Genomic DNA, 18,708 nt, shown 5'->3' on the forward strand with positions numbered 1-18,708 from the left:
CACCACCACAGGAACCTGACAGTGTATAGACTGTGTTCTTGCTCTTTTAATTCAGAAAGATAAGAAACAAAAGTGGCAGCATCAAATGCCTTTAATTCTCTGTATTTCACGATAGAGGTATCCACATTTCTGGAAGGCAGCATTTTCAAATGATAGCTTTTTCTCCCTAGCAGGGGCTGGCTGCAAGCCTACATGCAGTGTTCACAGGCACATCTGCAGAAGAAGGGAGTGCAGGACCTTCCTATCTCTGGCTCAAATTGCAGACACATTTCTTCAGTGGCAACACCATTTTAAGCAGCATTTAGTTCAGCCCTCTTGTTATTTCCAGCCCTCCTGTACCTACAAGACCATCTGGTCTAAGTGTTACTGTAGCTTTGTGGCAAACGATGTGGGGAAAATCCAGGTTAAAATAAACACAGCAAGACTTTCCCCACAAAGAAGAGTGTCTCAGAAGAATGAGCACAGGCTGTGTGGAGGGGTAGGAGGAAGCAGAATAGTCCCTTTCTACAGTGCAGACTGGGATTCTATGCCTTGCATACTATTAAAAGGAAAGCAGAAGAGACCGAATAAAAATCAGGCAGTAGCGCCAGGAAAAAGTAGCGGCCTCAGACTCTTAATTTTTTGATTTTATTTTCAGATCGTTCCTATCAATTGTTATTCACATTTGGAGCAGGAATAGAAAAACTGCTTTGACCAAGAGACTATCTCCAAACATCTCTTCCTAAATTCAGCCCAAATCTATGCTCTACTCTTTTCTGATTTCATTGTGTAAGTAAGAAACTCCCTAAACAAGGGCTTACTTACACCATTGTAAGTTGTGTTGTATATAAGCTTAGTGGAAACCTTGAGCTGGGATTAGAGTGTAGGTTTGTGTGGCACTCCAGGGATACCCTGGTGAAAGGATGATCTTTTCCAAGTCTGGTCAGAATCAAGAATCAAATGGCCCGCAAGGGAAAAGAACAAACTTGGCAATTCCAGGTACACTTCCAGATTGAAGATGCGCAGTAGAGTGACTCTTGTAAAGTTTTCTTCAGTAAATTATGAGGAAGGTTAGAAATAATTTCAGTCTAGTAGTCCTCTAAAGGGGTCTACAAAATCTAACCTTTGATTAGTGCCAAGATCTTCAAAATCAGAAGAAACACTACCAGTAGCATGCCATGCTCCCCTTCCTAAGCAATCATGCCTGGCAGCCTCTTGCAGAGCTCCTTGGCTTTAATTTACATATTACTCCATCTAGTGGCCTTAAGGTTCCAGCCTCGACCAGTTGAAAACTCTGTCCTGGCACCAGCTGTATTTCAAACCTCTGCAGCAGCTTTGCCATCACCACTTTTACCTCCATCTGTTAAGAAAAAAACAGAAGTCAGTGACAGCAAATACAGCTTAAAGTCAGTCTGCTATCTTATACTGCTTTGTCAATACAGAGATCTGAAAGTTAAATGTTATTCTGTTAATGCAGCCGGTTGAGTTTGGGAAGGAAACCTGGGACTTCCTGGATTTGAAGACAACTGACAGGCACTAAGATCAGTCTTTCTGTTTAAGTGTTAAACCCATTTTGGAAATCAGACTGTAAAACTAAAGCACTCTGAGCACAGGTGCTTGGATGAGCTCACAACACAGACCCAAAGCGCTGGCCTCTGGCTGTCCTGAAACGCTCTCTGCCATGCTCACACACATTAAATTGTTCCTTCTGTCCATCTAGCCCTTTCCTCACTGTGCCAGTTCTGGCTTGTGTCCTCCTCCAGCTGATGTTTTCCCTGCCTTGATTCTGTCAGTGGCAGCCAGGAGATGATCCCCAAGACCCCCTGCACATCCCCTGTGTGCTTCACCTCGGCTGGCAAAGGAATGTTGACTGTGATTCCTAATAAGGGGCTTGGATTTGAGCAGGCTGACCCAGGAAAGTGTGGAGGAGTGCAGCCTGTTGCCCCTCCCTGCAGATACCCTGGCTGCATGGATGTCTGCTCCTGTGACAGCATTTGAGAGATATGCCTGTCATGGGCATGGAGGGAGATCTTCCCTCTGAGGAGAAGAGGGGCACTGCACGTAAGTGTGGCCTCTGGTGCCCACCACCACCCATGGTCAGCACACCCTGAGCTGGCCCAGTGCTTGCTAACCAAGTGTTGTTCCAGGCCTCTACTCACCTGTGCAAACACCTGCCCGATGCAGGATCGGGGTCCCAGAGAGAATGGAAAATAGCAGTAATATGGCCTGCAAAGAAAAATGTTCAAAACTGTCACTCTGACAACTTGGTTGTAAAGAAACAATCAAATATTTCATCACAGCAGCAAGGAAATGGTCTAAATATCCCCTCACCTATTGGACTTGTTAAAGCAGTCTCCAAATTAACTCTTTTTTCTTCAGAGCAGCAATACAGCTCAGCAGCACATTTCCTTGTCATCTCTCTTTACTGCATGGCTCAGCTGCCAGAGCTGTTTTGATGCAAGCCAGTCTTATTTCAAAGCTGAATGTCAAGCACACTCTAAATGCTCTTCAGCCTGTCATGAGGACATCACAATCTGCCCAATTATTGCTCCTTTGGGCAGCTCTGAACCACGTGAGTGAGGGGGTGCTTGTTTCAGGAGACCAGACTCACTCTAGACTGAAGGAAAACTCTTGACTCATGAAGCAGCAGGTGCTGATCTCTGCATCTGTTTTGTCACTCACTGGTTCCTTCTATGGCACTCTTCACCACTGACTAGACTTAGGCTGCCTGCCCACGAGGCTGAACAGCATCTTCCCTCCCTCAGCCCCTTCTCCCCTGTCTAATATGGAGACATTTCAAGCTGGGACCAGGGCTGTCATGCATTAAATGCTTGCAATGTACTAAGGAAAATATTCAACCTGGTTTGGGCCCAAAGCTTTGACCTCAATATAAACATTTAATAACAGTAACATTGGTCTTTTTTTTGTAAGTAACATGTGGTCTAAAGAATTCTTGAACAAAAGCTGTGCATTATTGCTCTCTATTTACATTTGGATGATTCAGTTTTACTCATACTGGAATGAAAAAATAGTTTTATTCTACTTTTTTTCCCCTTAAAATCTTTTCCTGTAATGGTTTCTTAAAACATATTTAATAACATGGGAATAAAAAGAAGCTCACTTAGGCGCATCTTTGCTGAATCGATCTGGATCAAAAGTAAGTGGATCCTTGAAAAACTTTTCCATCCTTCCCATTACATAAGTGCTGAGCTGGCAAGAAAGAGTTTATTTTTGTTAGTCAGGAGCAACACACTGAAAATGCCTCTCTGCTGTCAGAGGTATAAACTATAAATGCCTTCCACTCTCCAGTCCCAACTGAGAGTCTTAATCCACACCCTAATTTTGGTCAAAATTTTAGAGAAGCCAGTACAAATATGCCCAGGGAAGATTTTGGCCATCTCATCCACAGGTCTGTTACATTTGGATTAACTGGGGCAGCTAAAAGCTGCTGAGGTGGATGGGACTCACATAGACCATGGTGTTGGCAGGAATTCTGATGCCATTGATGACAAGCTCCTTCTCCAGCCTGCGGAGCGTCCCTGAGACGGGCGGGTACAGCCGCAGTGACTCCTTCAAAACCTGTGGCAGCAAAAAGCACAAAAGGTCAGTTAGTTTATACACTGTAGGAAGCAGAAGTAAAATTAATTACCTTCCTGTGGCCTTTCACTTTTGCTAAATGGGAGATTCGACTTTTGATATGGATGCTGGTCTATCTGCCTTGGACTCCTGTGGGCAAAATATATGGCTGAGTCAGCTCCTTCAGGCCTGGTTCTTTCTTACAGCTGGTAAAATAGAGAGAAAAAGACACAAAACCCAGAAGAGATCCTGGAACAGATCTAACACCTCAAGTCAGATGAACAACTAAGTGAAAAAGTATTAGGAAGCAAACTCAGATGGAATATCTAAGAGTGAAGTCTCCTACCCCTGATGAGCTGTTCTGGGCACTGGCTGCCATGAAGGTGGGTGATTGCTCCCACCTCCTTCCCACTTCCAGCTCCTGCCTTTGTCTGTTTCTGCCTTTGCTTCTGCTGCTTGAGAAGCTGAGCCAGGTCAGAACCCCAAAAGGACAAAAAAACAACCTGGCAAAGGAAAATGAATACGGAATGTTGAGAAAAAAAACAGAACAAGACCACTTCTTTTGGTGTCAGTGAGCTGTAAGAATGGCTTATTTCATCAAAGTGAAACCTAATTAACAGTGCACATGAGCATCGCACTGAAAATGCAATTAACAGTGTGCATGCACGAGTGGACTAATGAGAAAGAAACCTGGACAAAAGGATTCAGGATTGCCTGAACAACAGGAGAGGAGCCCCATAGTCTCTGATACTCCAGTGATGGACTGGCTCTGACCAAGGGTGACTGATTTTGATTGCACAGATCCAAGATTGTGCTGTTAAATATACTGTCTGCTTTGAGGAGCTCTCATGTGATCTGTCTTGAAACTCAAAGGCTTAGATACCTCATCCTAATTGGAGTGGTATAATTGTGATGGTGTTTGGAGAAGCCTAAGGAAGCCTGCTGATTTCTGTAATCACATAGAATTGCATTTTCCTTATGAGAAATAGACCTATGAAATCTATCTGCTATCCATGCACAGTAATTTGTGGGATGGGATATGCCAAATGGTAAAACACTGTTGCTCACCTCAGCAGAGCAGTTTAAAACAAAAAGGATCACAGTGGACTACTAAAATCACAGGGCAATTTATGCAGAAAAGCTGCCAGGACTGTGATTCAGCCTCTCCTGAGGGCTACTGGTGTTCCCCACCTTGCGAAGAAAGGAAATGCAACACAAACACTGGCTAACAGCCAACCCTGGCTTTGCAGTTCATTACCAACCAGCACTTCTATACACAAGACCTCTTTTAGGACCAAACTCTTTGCCCCACCACCCCCGAGTGAATGAAGAGGGTTTCAAGACTGAATAATGAAAAACTGACAATAGAAAATCCAGCCATTATTTTTGGCCATCCTCAAATCCCACTTTATCGCATATGGTGAGATCATAGCTGGAAATGCTTTAACAATAATCAAACAAAAATGGAGCAGTGAATAAGGAAAGTGTGTGGGATTCACACACAGGTTGGGCTCAAATCTGCACACCTTTCTTAAAATTACAGCTATTGTTTCACCTTAAAGAGATAGGGATTATGCAACTCTACTCTAGCTTCCAGACTGGTAATAATTAAGGAAAGCAGTGAAGGAATCTGTAAATTGGAAGAGCATCTTCCCAATAAGTCTGGGCTGCTGCAAATGTGTAAAGCTACCTGCTGGCTGACTCTCTGGGGGCAAGTACTATCAGGATAAAATATTAGCATAGTTTTTAAAATTTTAAAAGTGTGGGGCTCCTCCATGACATGTCCTATGTGCTACCCAACAGCTCTGCCTGGTACCTTACCTCACTCCTACAGTACCTGTGATAAGTAGGTGAGCTTGCCAAGATCCTCATAGTCAACATCTCTCTTGGCACCAAGAACCTCATCCACTTCAGCCTGAGCCCTGCAGGTCAATTAAAACTTGTGAGATGCAGATGCCTGTTTCTTGCTAGGCAAGTTGATAAATCACATTATTTTACATTCCAGACACTGAGTAGGACTTAAACACCCATCCTCAGGCAAAATGCCAACCAATTCCCATCCAGGCTTCCTGAACTTGTACCTCATATCATGGATGAGGCAATGTGCATACAAGGCAGCTGAATCAGGTGGCATTTGGGACCTGCATGTATAAAGGCTTTGAAAAAATCACCTAGGTGAAACTGAAATAACCCATTGTAAGGTTTATCTTTTCATACATTTTGGATATATTGGTACTAGGAAACTGTTTATTTTGGAAGGGAGGCTAGAATTTAATGATCCTATCTTTTTAATAACCCTTACAATTAAGTTCACCTTGAAATTAACATCAAGCTTGGTCTGAAAATTGGAGCACACATACCTTTCCAGTATTTCAGGATGCTGACCCAGTGCCATTACTGTAAATGTCATCTGATTGGAAGAGGTTTCATGACCTAATGATAACAAAAACCAGTTTAAAAGTTAGTATGAAATAATAACACGATACAAAGGTGGTCTACAAGGTGAAGCTTTAAACATCAAACCCTGAATGTTTTATTTTAAATATGCTAGAAAATAAAAGAAATAATAAAAGGTATGTAATGTCTACATAAAGAGCGCTCAAGGATGACAAGAAAAGGACATAGCTGGCAAAGATATGACCCATCATGCCCAAGCAAAGCTGCAGTGGGTGCATGCAGCACCTACTGGTCATGAGCTCCCTAACAGGAGGGCCAGTGAAGTCCAAGATTTGTCTTGCCATGTTATAGGACACACAGTTCTGCCAAAAGGAAGGACTTACTGGTTTTGAGGGAAAACAAAGCTTCTTATCACCTTTCTTTGAAAGGTCTGCTTTACATGTTAGGATGACCCTGCTTGAGCAGGGAGTTTGGTGCAGAAGACCCTTCCAACCTTACCCACTGTGACTCTCTGATGTGGACACTTTTCCATTTTTTTCATGGGTAGACATATGTATTATTTTAAAGCATTATAGAAAACAGACTTCTGCAAAGATGTCTGCTGCAATAACATCTTTTTTGCTATAGAACAGCATTTTGACCACACCTTCTTATGAACCTAAATCATCTTTTGATCTGCAAAATCTGCAAAAAAAAAAAAAAATAATCTCACATAATTACTCAGCCCATACATTTTCTGATTGGCTTGACAAGGCCTTCTCCTACTTAGGCAAGAATGGCATTTAATCATGTGGGTGAGGTGATGCAAAGACACTGAACATGGAAAAGATGTTTTTGGTAGGGTTTAGTGGGATCTGGGTGATTTCGTGGGATCTGGGAGGAAGGGCCAGAACCCCATAAGGAACAGCCTTGTACCCCAGTGGGCAGTGGAAAGACAGAAGCTGGAACACAGAGTGGGAAGCCAGTGGTTGGAAAACACCAACCTGGCATTATTTGCTGTGTTGGTATCACTGAAAGAGGACAATATATCATTTGCCTGTGAGAAAATAAAGAGTTCTCTTCAGACCTCACCCAGCTGGTCCTATGCCAGTGTAATACTTGGTCTTCCAACCAAGAGACTCCTGGTTGCAGCACCATCACATGGAGTGATGATGTTAATCATGATGTTAATTATGATTAAAAAGGATGTTAATCATGACCTTGTAGACAGCTCAAGAATGAGTACAGCTTCCCACATGACATACCCAAGCATTAAAATAGCCACCAACCTGCAACAAAGAAAGTGATAAAGTTATCCAGAATGTTTTCATCATCTCTAGTCTTCTCCAGAGCTGCCAAGATAGAAAAACAAATGAAATCAGAAAATGCCCCTGTGCCCCAGCTGGAGCAGCCAGAATGCTCTGCCCTGTTTGGCACATACTGGCTGAGGTGGCATTGAGAGAGGATGCTTAGTGGGCATTTCAGTGGTGACTCGTGACCAGTGTTTGATCAAACACAAAGAAACAGGGAATTTTCAAAGCAACTCTCACTATCTTCAGTGTGAAAACAACTTTAAAGGAAGATCCAAGTTCAGACCCCCTAAACAATCCTCCCTGAATTTCACAGCAAAACATACCACAGAGAAATTCACTCAAACAGCAAGGTGTCTCTTACCATCTCCTTTCAGTATCTGTGTAAGAATATCCATTGTGACTTCTTTCCCATTCTGGATGGCTTCTCTCCTCTGGTCAATGCACTGCTTCCCCACACGTCTCAACAGCCTCACACTCTCCCGGGCCTCCTTTACCAGCTTCTGCTTCCCTGGCATGAACTGAATACAGAATTTCTTTTGTCATTTTATTCCTTTTGCTGGTAAAAAATAATGTCAGTGTTATTTTACAAGTGAGCACCTTGTTTTCCACTAAATGACACTTGTCACAGAAACATTTGCTCTCCATACAACAAACTGAATGCCTGGGGGATGAAGGGTTTGGGCTGAAATAAGAAATATTTCAATCTGTGCATGCTGATGTCGTGTCTCGTCAGAGTCAGAGCTGATATTTTGGGCACTGTGAGCAAAATTCATCACCTCTCCATGGAAAGAAACCACAGCATGCAATGCAGAATCTCACCCCTGGTCTCAAAAAGGAAAACAGGAGCTCTAAAAGCCTGAACTACACTGGAATAATTCTTTACTTAAATATTTCATATTACATCCATCATTTCCTAGCAGATGAATTTGGTAGATGAAGTTGGGTTGAAAATATAATTTTTTCACAGCAAAAACGCTCTTCCGCCCTGAGTGAAGGCTGCCATCCTTCTTGGACAAATGGCAAAAATCTCAATTTTTAATGAGTACAGGAGCATAAAACCATATCAGAAAGAGACACATGCTGGGGGGAACAAAAGAAAAAAAAGAAGCATCAAATATTAATGTTAATTTCATGAGTTTTTTAAAGCAGCAATGAATTTTATCTTGATGCCAATTGGAGGGAAAGATCTACAGATGACTGTTTCCCTGATATACATGCTCCATGAACTCAAGGAGGAGCAGCTGAATGTGAGGAGAGGGAACTGAAGTTAGGGGAGTACAGACCCTTACGAAGGGGTCGCGTGCCTTGTTCAGTCCCTCCATAATCTTAGTCACAGCGTTGGGTAAAGGTGTCTGGTCATCACTCAGTGCATTCAATTCCAGGCCAAAGGCTACCTGAGAAGCAGGAGAGAAAAAGGCAACTTGCTGAGGTGGGGGTGAAAGAGCAGGATAGCCTCACAGCACTGCCTTTTCCCCTAAAAATATCTCAGGCTGGATCCTACCTTGCAGGAGGCTGTGAGGGGTAGGCAATATCAACATTATGTTTTCTCCTTATTTGAGTGGATTAATAATTTACTATTATTACTATTCTCCATTCCTCCCAAACTGGCTTGCATAGAAAGGGAAAAGGCAGCCTTCCTGCTGACATGCAATGGCAATAATACAACCTCCAACCATGAAAGAGCCCTGGTGTGTCCCTTTTGGCATGGAGGGGTGAGAAGCATGAGGCTGGAAGGACTTTTGCAGAAGGTCCCCATCCTGCAGGCCACACCTAGACTATGCAAATCCTTCCCTACCTGCCCTTTCCTATGGCTCAGCCTGAATGGAAGTGGCACTACTAGTCCTGCAGGTCTTCTGGCACTGCTGGGTAAAGGCCTTTCTCCCTGCCTCCAGCTCCTGATCCCATCCTGCTGCTGGTAGGCATCACTTCCATCCCTTCCTGCCAGCTGAGAGGAAACAAGAAAGGGACAGCTGGTACCTTTCCAATGATATCCATAGTCACCCGGCTCATCATTGACAGCATGCTAAACTCTGTTTTTCCATCTGCCTTTTTCTCCAGCTTCTCCATCAGCTCCTCTGCTTTTTCATTAAAAGTTTCCATCAGACCAACCAGGTAGCTGAACAATCAATAAAGGTGAGTAGTGGGGGCTCTGGAGAGGACATCTTTGCTCAGACAAAATAACCTTTGTTATTTTCCATAGCAAATGATAAAGTTTTTTTAAATTTATAATTAATTTGCCTTAATACATTAAAAAGCAAACATATAGAATGAGCTACATTCTTCTTACATCAGTCCTGCCCTGCCCTGCCATGTAATTAACATGTGTCGTGGCAAAGGGCAGTGGCCTGTGTCCTTTGCAAACAGACTTTATCTTTGGACCCTACATACAATGCATCAAGGTGCACAAGGAAACCAGACCAACCCTTTGCCTTATATTTTCCAACAGGATAAGGCAGCCATAACCATACTCCACGACACACAACCTTGGGACCTTTCTGCCATTACTGAGTTCATAGGGGTGTCACTGCTCCATGGGAAGTCTGGTCAAATTATACTTAGCATGGGAATGGAGTGCTGGATTCTATGTTAAATAGCATTTTGGCACTGAATGTTGGGGTCTTTTTCATCCAAATATCAAATAATGACAGGGAGAAGCATGACAATACAGTAAAAGTAACAGCTAGATGGTCCCAGAAGTATTTGCCTTACCTTCGGCTGAAAGCTGGATCCATTATCCTCCGCTGCTTGCGCCAATGCTCATGGTTGCAAACAGTTACCAGGCCATTCCCTAGAAACCTAGCACCCAGGAAAACAAGGAAAGGAACAGGTTTATGCAAGGGAGCCTGCTGAACCCCATGCAGTCACAAATGTAAGTCTTTCACATCTACTTTCTTTTGTTTTTCCCATGTGTAGGGAGCACCTTTGAGTATGCAACCATTGCACCACTGTGGACAACAACTGAACCACAGATTTTTTTCACCAGGTAAGAGTGGACTGCTGAGTTAAATAAGATGCTGGTTCATTACACCCATTATGCAAATAATTAATATGATAATTGGATTATTATATTTTTAAAACCTTCAGACAGAAAAATTCCCTTTTTTTGGAATTGAGTTTAGAAGTTGCAAACTGACATGCCTTATGGAGTGCTCTAAAATCAGTGCTCTAAAATCTGAGAACTTTGATGATGGTCTTGAGCAGACTGCTCTGAGACTAACTGGACATCCCCAGGGAAAAAGGATACATGATCAAGGTAAAACAAAATCCAACATATCCTCCTCCCTGGCTGGGAAGACATTTGACTTGACATATACTTTAACAAGTACATGCTGCTTACATGTGTCTGGAATTGGAAATTAATCCCCACACTAAGGTAAATGGTCTGAGTCAAAATGACATGCCTTTGATATTATTTTCAGATCACACTTGCACTTATTTTCAGATCACAGTGGCTTCAGATGGGTTTTGCCTACCTCTCACCAAATAGGCTGAAGAGACTACCATACACCATTGGATCCTTTGGGTGCTGTGGTGACATCAAGAACTCCTAAAATCAAACCTCAGGTCAGTGAATACTGAGTGCAGTCTGTTTCCCAGACAAAACACAGAATTTCACTCACACATATCTACTCTCTTCTTCTGCAGCTATAGTCTGAAGAATAGATTAATTATCTGGTGTGCCCTGATTCCCCAGTTCCTGTGCTGCTAGTTTCCTTTGCATCCCTCTAGCACTTTTTTGCCCAATGACCTGAAATCTCACTCTGTTGTAATTGCATAGATATAGAGAAAGAAATTTGGTCTCTTGTGCCCCATTCATTTGAGATACTAAGCACTTGCAGACAGCCTGCTTTTCACAAATGGAAAATGCTATATGTGCTGTTTAAATAAAAGTAACAAAATAAATTAACTGATCAAGGAAAAAAAAATAAATCAGCACAGCATGGAGAGCAAAGAACTTCATCCTCCTAACCCAGCCAGAGCCAAGCCCAGATTGACTTCTTTGTGCTGCCCTGATCATCAGGAACCAGCTCTCCTGTTATGGAGGGATGGGCCTATCCCCACCATTGATTTGGCTGTATTTTTCAGTACCTTCACTCCTTCAGGACTCACAATCAATACTGAGACTCTGTGAAAGGCATTAATTCGTACAACAGGTCCATATTTCTGTGCCCTGTAAGATGAGAAAATTTTAAAAAAGAGAATTATGGTACAAACTACCAACATGTAGCAGCTCAGACCTAATAACCTTGAAGGACTGTAGTGGGAGCTACTAAATAAAGCCATTAAGAGAATCACAGGACAGAATAATCAAGGTTGGAAGAGTCCTTCAAGATCATCTGATCCAACCATAAACCCATCACCACCATAATCACCCCTCAACCATATCCTCAAGTGCCACATCCAGCTGCCTCTTGAACATCTTCATGAAGTTACTCCACCACTATCCTTATTCCAATGGCTAACCATTCCTCCAGTGGAAAAAGTTTTTTCTAATATCTAATCAGATCTGAAAGATCAATGCTCTCTCTCCAGCTCCTTTGCCAACCTTCTCAATGATGATAATTACGTCATTCTGTAAGGGTCTTTGTGCCTTGATTTCTCCATATGTGCTACAGGATTACCCCATTCAATGTTATTGATGTGCCTCAACTTACCACTGCAGCAAGAGATCTGGGGTGAACTCCTGTTTCCTCACCATTCTCCATATGATTGGCAGGTGTCCAAATAAAAAGCTGCAGAATATGAAGGTTAAGAGTGTCATGAAGGTTTTGTATGGATTGCAATCGTGGTTGCTCAGTGAGTGTTGCTCATGCTATAACTCTGAGCTGTGCCAGTGCCCAGCCCTCACCAAGCTAGTGAACTGGGGACCAAAGACAGGCTGGTGCTTACATGCAGCCAGGAAGAGCAGCACAGAGATGAAGGATGAGATCTTTTCCTTATGCTGTATTGTAGGAGATGTTTGGGTCTGGATGGGATCCCCCATGAATTGCTTTGCTCTTTGCCTGTCTGAGTGAATCTTGACTACAGCTATTACATTGCAGCACATGAAAGGGATATGTGCATTAAATACTCCTCAATACAAGCTAATCCCTGGTAAGTGTAACCTCCTTTCTGTCACTGGATTTCTGTTAAGGGAAATTAGGAACCATCTCTTTCTGTCCAAAACTGCATCATTTCAAATATTGAGGAGGATAATTACTGGTTAATATTGAAATTGAAGAAATTAATAAAAAATGTTAACTCCTCAAATATAGCTGCATTAAAAACGTAGAGTTCGATTCCTTCTTTCTTGAATGGTGAACTCCCACTGGCTTTGCATAAATCTGAGGGAAGATTTGGCCAAGCTCCTCTCTAAATTAAGCAAGCTGCACTCAAGATCTGTTTTCCATTTGCGAGACAGAGAGGCACATTATCATCCTTTTCAGTGTAAATAAGCTATGGGGAAAACAGGCTCTTATTTTATTACTGTTGGAACTGGGAGGCACTTAAAATAACAAGAACTCAACAAAGTTACTCAACATCTACAGAAACTTTTAATCGTCCACTTGTTTGACTCCTCCTTTGTAACTGTATCCCAAAAAGATGTGAAAGCCGGGAACACAACACAACTTTGTTAGCTCTGGAAGCCGCTCTATCTGCAGCACAGGAAACAAGGTCCAAACAAGGTCCCACTCATGGCTCCTCTGGTGTGCCATCACTCCACGGTGTTACTCCACACCTCAAAATGAACCCAAGGATGAGCAGGTTCGGGTATGACAAGATCATCCTCTTTCTAGTCTTGGTATCTGACCCTGATTACACAAGCAGGCTGAAGCCTGGAGGTGGGCAGGAGAGAGTGGTGTCCCTGTCAGGCTGTCTATGAGTGCTGGCGTCTCTTCCTGTGGCAAGTTACGGAGGGCATGTGCACCCACAGGTGAGGTTAAGTGGGGAGCTCACACACTCCTGCAGGAACCGTCACTCCTTGTGACAGCACTGCCACTGCCTTGCTGGCAGCTTTCTCATTGCCCCTTATCTCTTACGACATTTTTATTTATTTTTGGCAGTAGCTAAACACCTGGCTTATGAAGGAGGGCACGGAAGGTGCCTGGTGGAGTTAGTGTCAATGCGCCTCCCGGCGCAGTGTGGGACGCCGGCGGCGCGGTCCCTCCTGCGCGGCTGACGATGCTGTCAGGTCCCTCCTCAGGGTCAGGAGCAAACACGCAGCTCCTGCGGGCGGCTCTGAAGCGCCCTTCGTGCCGCTGTGGCCGCTCGGGCGATGTCGGCCAGGACACGCAGCCCCGGCCAGGCAGGCCGTGCTGCGGAGCGCTGCCCGGGAGGCGGGCACCCACGAGCTCTGTGCCCAGACTGCGTGAGCCCGGGCCGCTGCCCTTGCCCGCACCCGGCCCGGCGCCCGGTCAGCGGCTGGAGGGCTGATGTCCTGCGCGGACTCCGCCTCACGGCTCCAGCCGGGCAGGGAGCGCCCTGCGGAGCCACCGAGCCTGCCCGCCGCCGCCCCGCCTGCCCGGCCGGCCCCTTACCTCTCCCGCGGGGCGCCGGGGATGATGTCGTACTTGGCGTGGATGTACTGCACGTAGCAGCAGTACAAGACGAAGGCCAGGAGGGCCAGGGCCAGCAGGAGCCCGCCCGCCGCGCACAGCGCCTCCATGCCCAGGCTGGCAGCGCCTCCCCCGCCCCCAGGAGCGAGGAGCGGCCGGGGCGGGCCGGGAGAGGCCCCGGCTGCGGGCGGGGACGGCCCCGGTTAAAGAGCCCGGAGGCGGCGGCGGCCTGCGCTGGGGGCGCGGTGCTGTGAAACACACCCGGCACCTGTCAGGACCCGGGACATCCCTCTGGCTGTCCTGAGCTGCCACGAGCCCTGCCAAGGGTCTCAGAGACCCTGGCACAGAGCCCAGAAATGCCTGTGGTTTTGATTGTGACCCGTGGAGCAAGTTACCAACCTTAGATGAAGATGTGCAAGCCACAACAAATTAAGTAGAATGATAGTGAATTTATCACGGGGTGAAAAAGTAGATTTTGGGGTTTCTGGAATAGGGGTTCAGGGGGCAAGATGGAGGGATCTGGGCATGTCCAGCCTTTCTCCTTCTTCTTCTTTGGCCTCCATCTTCTGCTGTGATGTTGGCACTTTGAGATTGGTCTAGAGTAGAAGCTCACTGTCTAACATAGGTGATAGGTATTAGAAAGTAATTGTAAACATTGTACACGTAGTTTTTAGTATAAAGACATAACACCACCCCGGGGGCAGGCAGTGTCCTAGGCTGTCTTGCTGAGTGGGCCTTGGCAGGACAGGAGAAAGAATTTTATAGATAAGATACAATAAACAACCTTGAGACTGAGAAATGAAGAGCCCTCACTCCTTCTTCAAGAACCGGGCTGGGAAAAGAGACTTTCCAACTTTTCTTTTTCAGGGCCACTCTGACAAGCTAGAGATCTCGACAGGCACCCAGCGTGTGCTGATGGGTGTGTGTGGATGTGGCCCAGAAGAGGACACGAAAATACTCACAGGGCTGGAGCCCTTTTCCTATGAAGACAGGCTGAGACAGTCAGAGCTGTTCAGAATAAGAAGGTTCTGGAGAGACCTTATTGCTGGGACTGCAAAAGAGCTTGTAACAAGGGCATGCACTGATATGACAAGGGGAAATGTCCTTGAACTTAAAGAACGTAGATATTAGGAATAAATTCTTTACTATGAGGATAGTGAGGCACTGAAACAGGTTGTTCAGAGTTGTGGATGCCACATCCCTGGAAGTGTTCAAGACCAGGGTTTTTTTTTTCCCTCTTAAGGCTGTGGTTTTAAAACTGCCTGTTTTCACAAAAAAGCCACCATTCCTTCCACTGGTCAGGCAGCGCATGTAATGATAATGTGGTATGAGTATCCATCACTAGGAAAGATAGAGCTGATAACAAGAATAGCATCACCCAGACAAAGTTCAAAAACTAAAGATAGCTGATGTTTGAAAACTAAAGCTAGCTGATGAAACCATGGTTTTAAAGACATTCTGTGAACTTCCTGATGAAACATTCATTTTCTGAGTTTCATCAGTATGTTTCATCAGTATGTTTTTTCAGTATACTTCAAGAACAGAGCATAACTGTGTGTAAGTTGTTGTTTCATTTAGAATCAGTCTCAGAATAATTCCTGTGAAAAAGTCCTGCTTGTACCTTGTTTGTGAGTACCTAACTGGGAGGGGATAAAATATTTTGTATTTTATGCATTTTTATGGGAAAGAGAGGCTATGTCCTTACTAATCCCTGAGTAAATCAGGTACACTCTCACAATTAGGCTTCTCAGGCAAATACAATTATCCTGATAACTCCCCTAAGTATTCAGCCTGGATACGCTGCAGAAATTACCTTATTTTTCATGCTTTAAGGACGAACTTCAATAAAAGCTTTTGTTTGTGTTCCAGCTTTAATACAATCCTTTGTTTGTATTCTAGCGTGTTTCTATACCCTCGAGTGACGGACATGATCCCAAGACACTCCTGTGTTTATGATCGGCCCGGAAGCCACACGCTGCGCTGGGAGGAAGGAGCTGGGCTGGGTTGGGCTGGGCTGGGCTGAGCTGAGCTTCCCAGCGTGTCCCCTTGCTGCTGGGGACTGAACTGCCACCGCGTGGACATTCTGCCAACCTGCACATTCCCGGGAAAAGGCGAGGAGCAAGAGAGATCTGGGAGGCGGCCACAAGAGCAGAGAACTGGGAACTGTTAACAGGTGAAGTTCCAAGGTGAATTTGAAAAGCTGATGAAACACAGGGTTGGTCCGAACTCCTGCTCTCTTTTGCTTGGCTTTGCATGGCTGTCTAGGGTTGAAAACATTCTGTTCTCTCTCTGAAGGTGCAGCATTAAGTTGTAAGTGAGGATAGCGAGGAGAAGGCAGAGCATAGGCAGCTCTTGTGCTGGGAAATGCCTTCAGCAGCACACAAATAGCCAGAGGGCTGGGCGTCCTGGTCACTCAGAATTTACCATGACAGATGTGGACAGGAACACTCTCATAACAACTGAATAATGATAATAATGATAAATTAGCTGACCTAAAACCAGACCTCTAGCCACAGATTGATATAGCTGGATTCCGGAGTCAAAATCTGCAGTGGGTTAGGTGTTACTTACCCAGCATTGCCAAATACAGTCCTTTGCAGTGATTTTCACCCTGAGTCAGTTGTCCCCCACCCCTTATATACTGAGGTCCTGATCATTCTCAGTCAATAAAAATTTCCAGCATGGACTGGACAAGTGAATGGCAAGATGTTAGTAATGACAGGAACAATCCAAGGGTTTAGTGATTGCCAACAGCTAATGCCCCTGAGGAACAAACGACTTGATGTGATACTTGTACAACTGACTGAACACTACAGCCTTCTTTTTTTTTTTTTTTTTTGGTTAAAAATAGCATCCCTGTTTACCACATTAGTGCAAAGGAATGATTGCCATTTCCATCATAGCTGCTTTTCTGACAATGTTGAAACATTGCTCGAGGCAGCTCTATATCTGCACCTGTGCCCCTGACATGAGAGCCTTGGGAAAGTCACGTATGAGGCAGCAAGGTATGAACACACATCAAATGGGTTCTGTGTTTTGTTGGTTTACAGAGGAAAAAACCTATGTTTTCTTAAAGCTTAAATTTGGAATACAGCTAGTAGTTATCAAAAGATGCTTACATCTCTTTTCATATAAAAAATGTGTGTTTCTGTCTGAAAGTATCTAAGGGGGCCAATGCATCTCACATGCCAAGCTGATCTTTAGAGAGGACTACTGGCATGTTTCCAATACAAAATCAGACTTGGATATTGATACCTGTGGCTGTTTTTCTCCTCTGTGCTTCTGAGTTTCTATGTTGACCACACGCAAACAGCGACAGGCTGAGCTCTCCTACAGAGGGGTGGATTTGTGCTGGGGACTGTCCCCCCACAGCTGTATCAATGCTAACCCGTGAAAGAGGCAGGCTGAGCTGGGCACAGCCCTGGGAGTGGTTTGCTGGGTTTGGGCCCTGGGGCAGGGCAGGGGTTCAAGAGCTGCTGTTCCCCCTTGGCCATCATAAACCCCAACACAAAGGTCTAACTGGTGAGAGGCTGATAGGGAAGATAAAGACAAGACAAACACGATGGCAGCATGTGAAATGGGGCCCCAGACTTTGCACCCTGTGCCAGTGTCACCCACAGTGCCACCACTGAGCTTTCTGAACTTGAGCCATGTCTTCAGTACAATTTGATTTTTGATTACAGACCTCTCAGCTTATTCATGTGATACATGGGCCTCAGGCTGTTCATCCCCTGCAGCCTGACCTGGGCAGAGCCAAAACTCCCCTGACATGGAGGATATCCTCATGGCGTGCTCCAGCCAGGGCTCAGCTCCAGGAGGGTTTTGCCAGAGTTTTGAGTGAGAACCCCTGATACAACACCCTACCTATTTCACTATCCCTCCACTGCTTGAGCAGCAGGCTCTAAAGTTTATTCCTCGATATGTTGGGAAGATTTATCTATTGGATTTCTTGGAAAGAGCGTGGTAAGTTCAAATGAAGATAACGCTATACTGCAGAACTGCAACACAGTGTGGCAGTGAGTGCTCAGGCTGGATGCTGGGCACCACAGGGATGCAAGTGAAAATCCTGAGCTCTGGGCAGAGCTACTCTGCCTTGGAGGTAGAGAAAAGGACATGGAAAGGTTGAGTTTACACTGTTCCCTTAGAGATATGGTGGGTCCTCTATGTGATGAAGCTGTGCTAACTTAAGGAAAGATATGTAAGGAAAAATGCAGGTGCTCCAGTTTCAGTCCCAGAGCTGAATCAGGAGACAAGGCAATAAATGATATTGCCACTAGAAAAAACTTTGGGACTGCCAGATGAGGAAGTATATGAGGAAGTCTGGTTGCACTGTGGGATAGTTTAAGATTTATCCTGAATTAGCATCCAGGAAGTAAGTACACTGTCATGTTCAAGTGTAGCAGCAGGGCTTATTAGTTTATCTAATGCTTACTTGGTGTGACATCCTGCTATATAAAAATGATATCACTAAGATTCCTATTAGACAACAGATGTGATAGCAGGTATTTAAATGCATGTGTATTTGTGTGCTTTAAATAGTACAGGCTCATCATTTAAATACCAGTGAACTAGACTGACACATACCAGGAGTTAGAACAGATATATTTTAAGCTTGGAAGGGACCACAATGGTCAGAAATACTTTGCCAGCATCATAGCAGTGCACTGAGCTGGCAGGCACAGACATGCACGCACAGCCAAGCCAATGTGCTGAGCTGGCTCAGTCCTATTTGAACACCTTCCCCACTCAGTGTAGGCTGGGAGAAGGGATAAGAGGAAAAAAAACCCTGTACTTAACAAGTCTTGTCTCCTTCTCTGCTATTAAATATTTCCCAGTGGAGCTGGCAGCACCCACGTAGCAGCATCACATACACCTCACCAGCAAACACGGGGTGCAGGGCTCTGTGGCAGCACAGCCAGGCACAGCTC

General features: G+C 44.8%; 1 protein-coding gene across 4 annotated transcripts; it reads right to left on the reverse strand.

Annotated features, from left to right (window-relative positions):
- Window positions 1–38: 38 nt before the first annotated feature.
- Window positions 39–13,908, reverse strand: CYP46A1 (cytochrome P450 family 46 subfamily A member 1). 4 transcript variants are annotated; one of them, XM_084207348.1, is made up of 15 exons: window positions 13,763–13,908; window positions 11,900–11,977; window positions 11,334–11,415; window positions 10,718–10,791; window positions 9,954–10,040; window positions 9,222–9,360; window positions 8,528–8,638; window positions 7,606–7,762; window positions 7,221–7,283; window positions 5,916–5,988; window positions 5,393–5,477; window positions 3,448–3,558; window positions 3,101–3,189; window positions 2,139–2,205; window positions 39–1,339 (listed from the first exon to the last, which is right to left on the reverse strand). In XM_084207348.1, the coding sequence occupies exons 1-15, from the start codon at window positions 13,888–13,890 to the stop codon at window positions 1,178–1,180; spliced, it is 1,506 nt and encodes a 501-aa protein (XP_084063474.1). In that variant the 5' UTR covers window positions 13,891–13,908; the 3' UTR covers window positions 39–1,177. The 4 variants fall into 4 exon arrangements, with proteins under 4 accessions (XP_084063474.1, XP_084063477.1, XP_084063476.1 ...); XM_084207351.1 differs by lacking the exons at window positions 39–1,339; window positions 2,139–2,205; window positions 3,101–3,189 and adding an exon at window positions 3,957–4,058 and having other exon boundaries at window positions 3,454–3,705; XM_084207350.1 differs by lacking the exons at window positions 39–1,339; window positions 2,139–2,205; window positions 3,101–3,189 and adding an exon at window positions 3,902–4,058 and having other exon boundaries at window positions 3,454–3,705.
- Window positions 13,909–18,708: the final 4,800 nt, after the last annotated feature.

This window comes from Fringilla coelebs (genome assembly GCF_963513975.1).
Source record: "Fringilla coelebs genome assembly, chromosome: 6".
Taxonomy (NCBI): Eukaryota; Metazoa; Chordata; class Aves; order Passeriformes; family Fringillidae; genus Fringilla; species Fringilla coelebs.

Bases quoted from the DNA above. Each gene is read 5' to 3' on its own strand.
- CYP46A1 (XM_084207348.1), bottom strand. From the start codon at position 13,890: ATGGAGGCGCTGTGCGCGGCGGGCGGGCTCCTGCTGGCCCTGGCCCTC. The intron at 10,041-10,717 runs GTAGGCAAAACC...CCTGGGTGCTAG, and splicing joins TTCAGCCTATTTGGTGAGAG to GTTTCTAGGGAATGGCCTGG. The intron at 9,361-9,953 runs GTAAGGCAAATA...TTGATTGTTCAG, and splicing joins GATCCAGCTTTCAGCCGAAG to CTACCTGGTTGGTCTGATGG.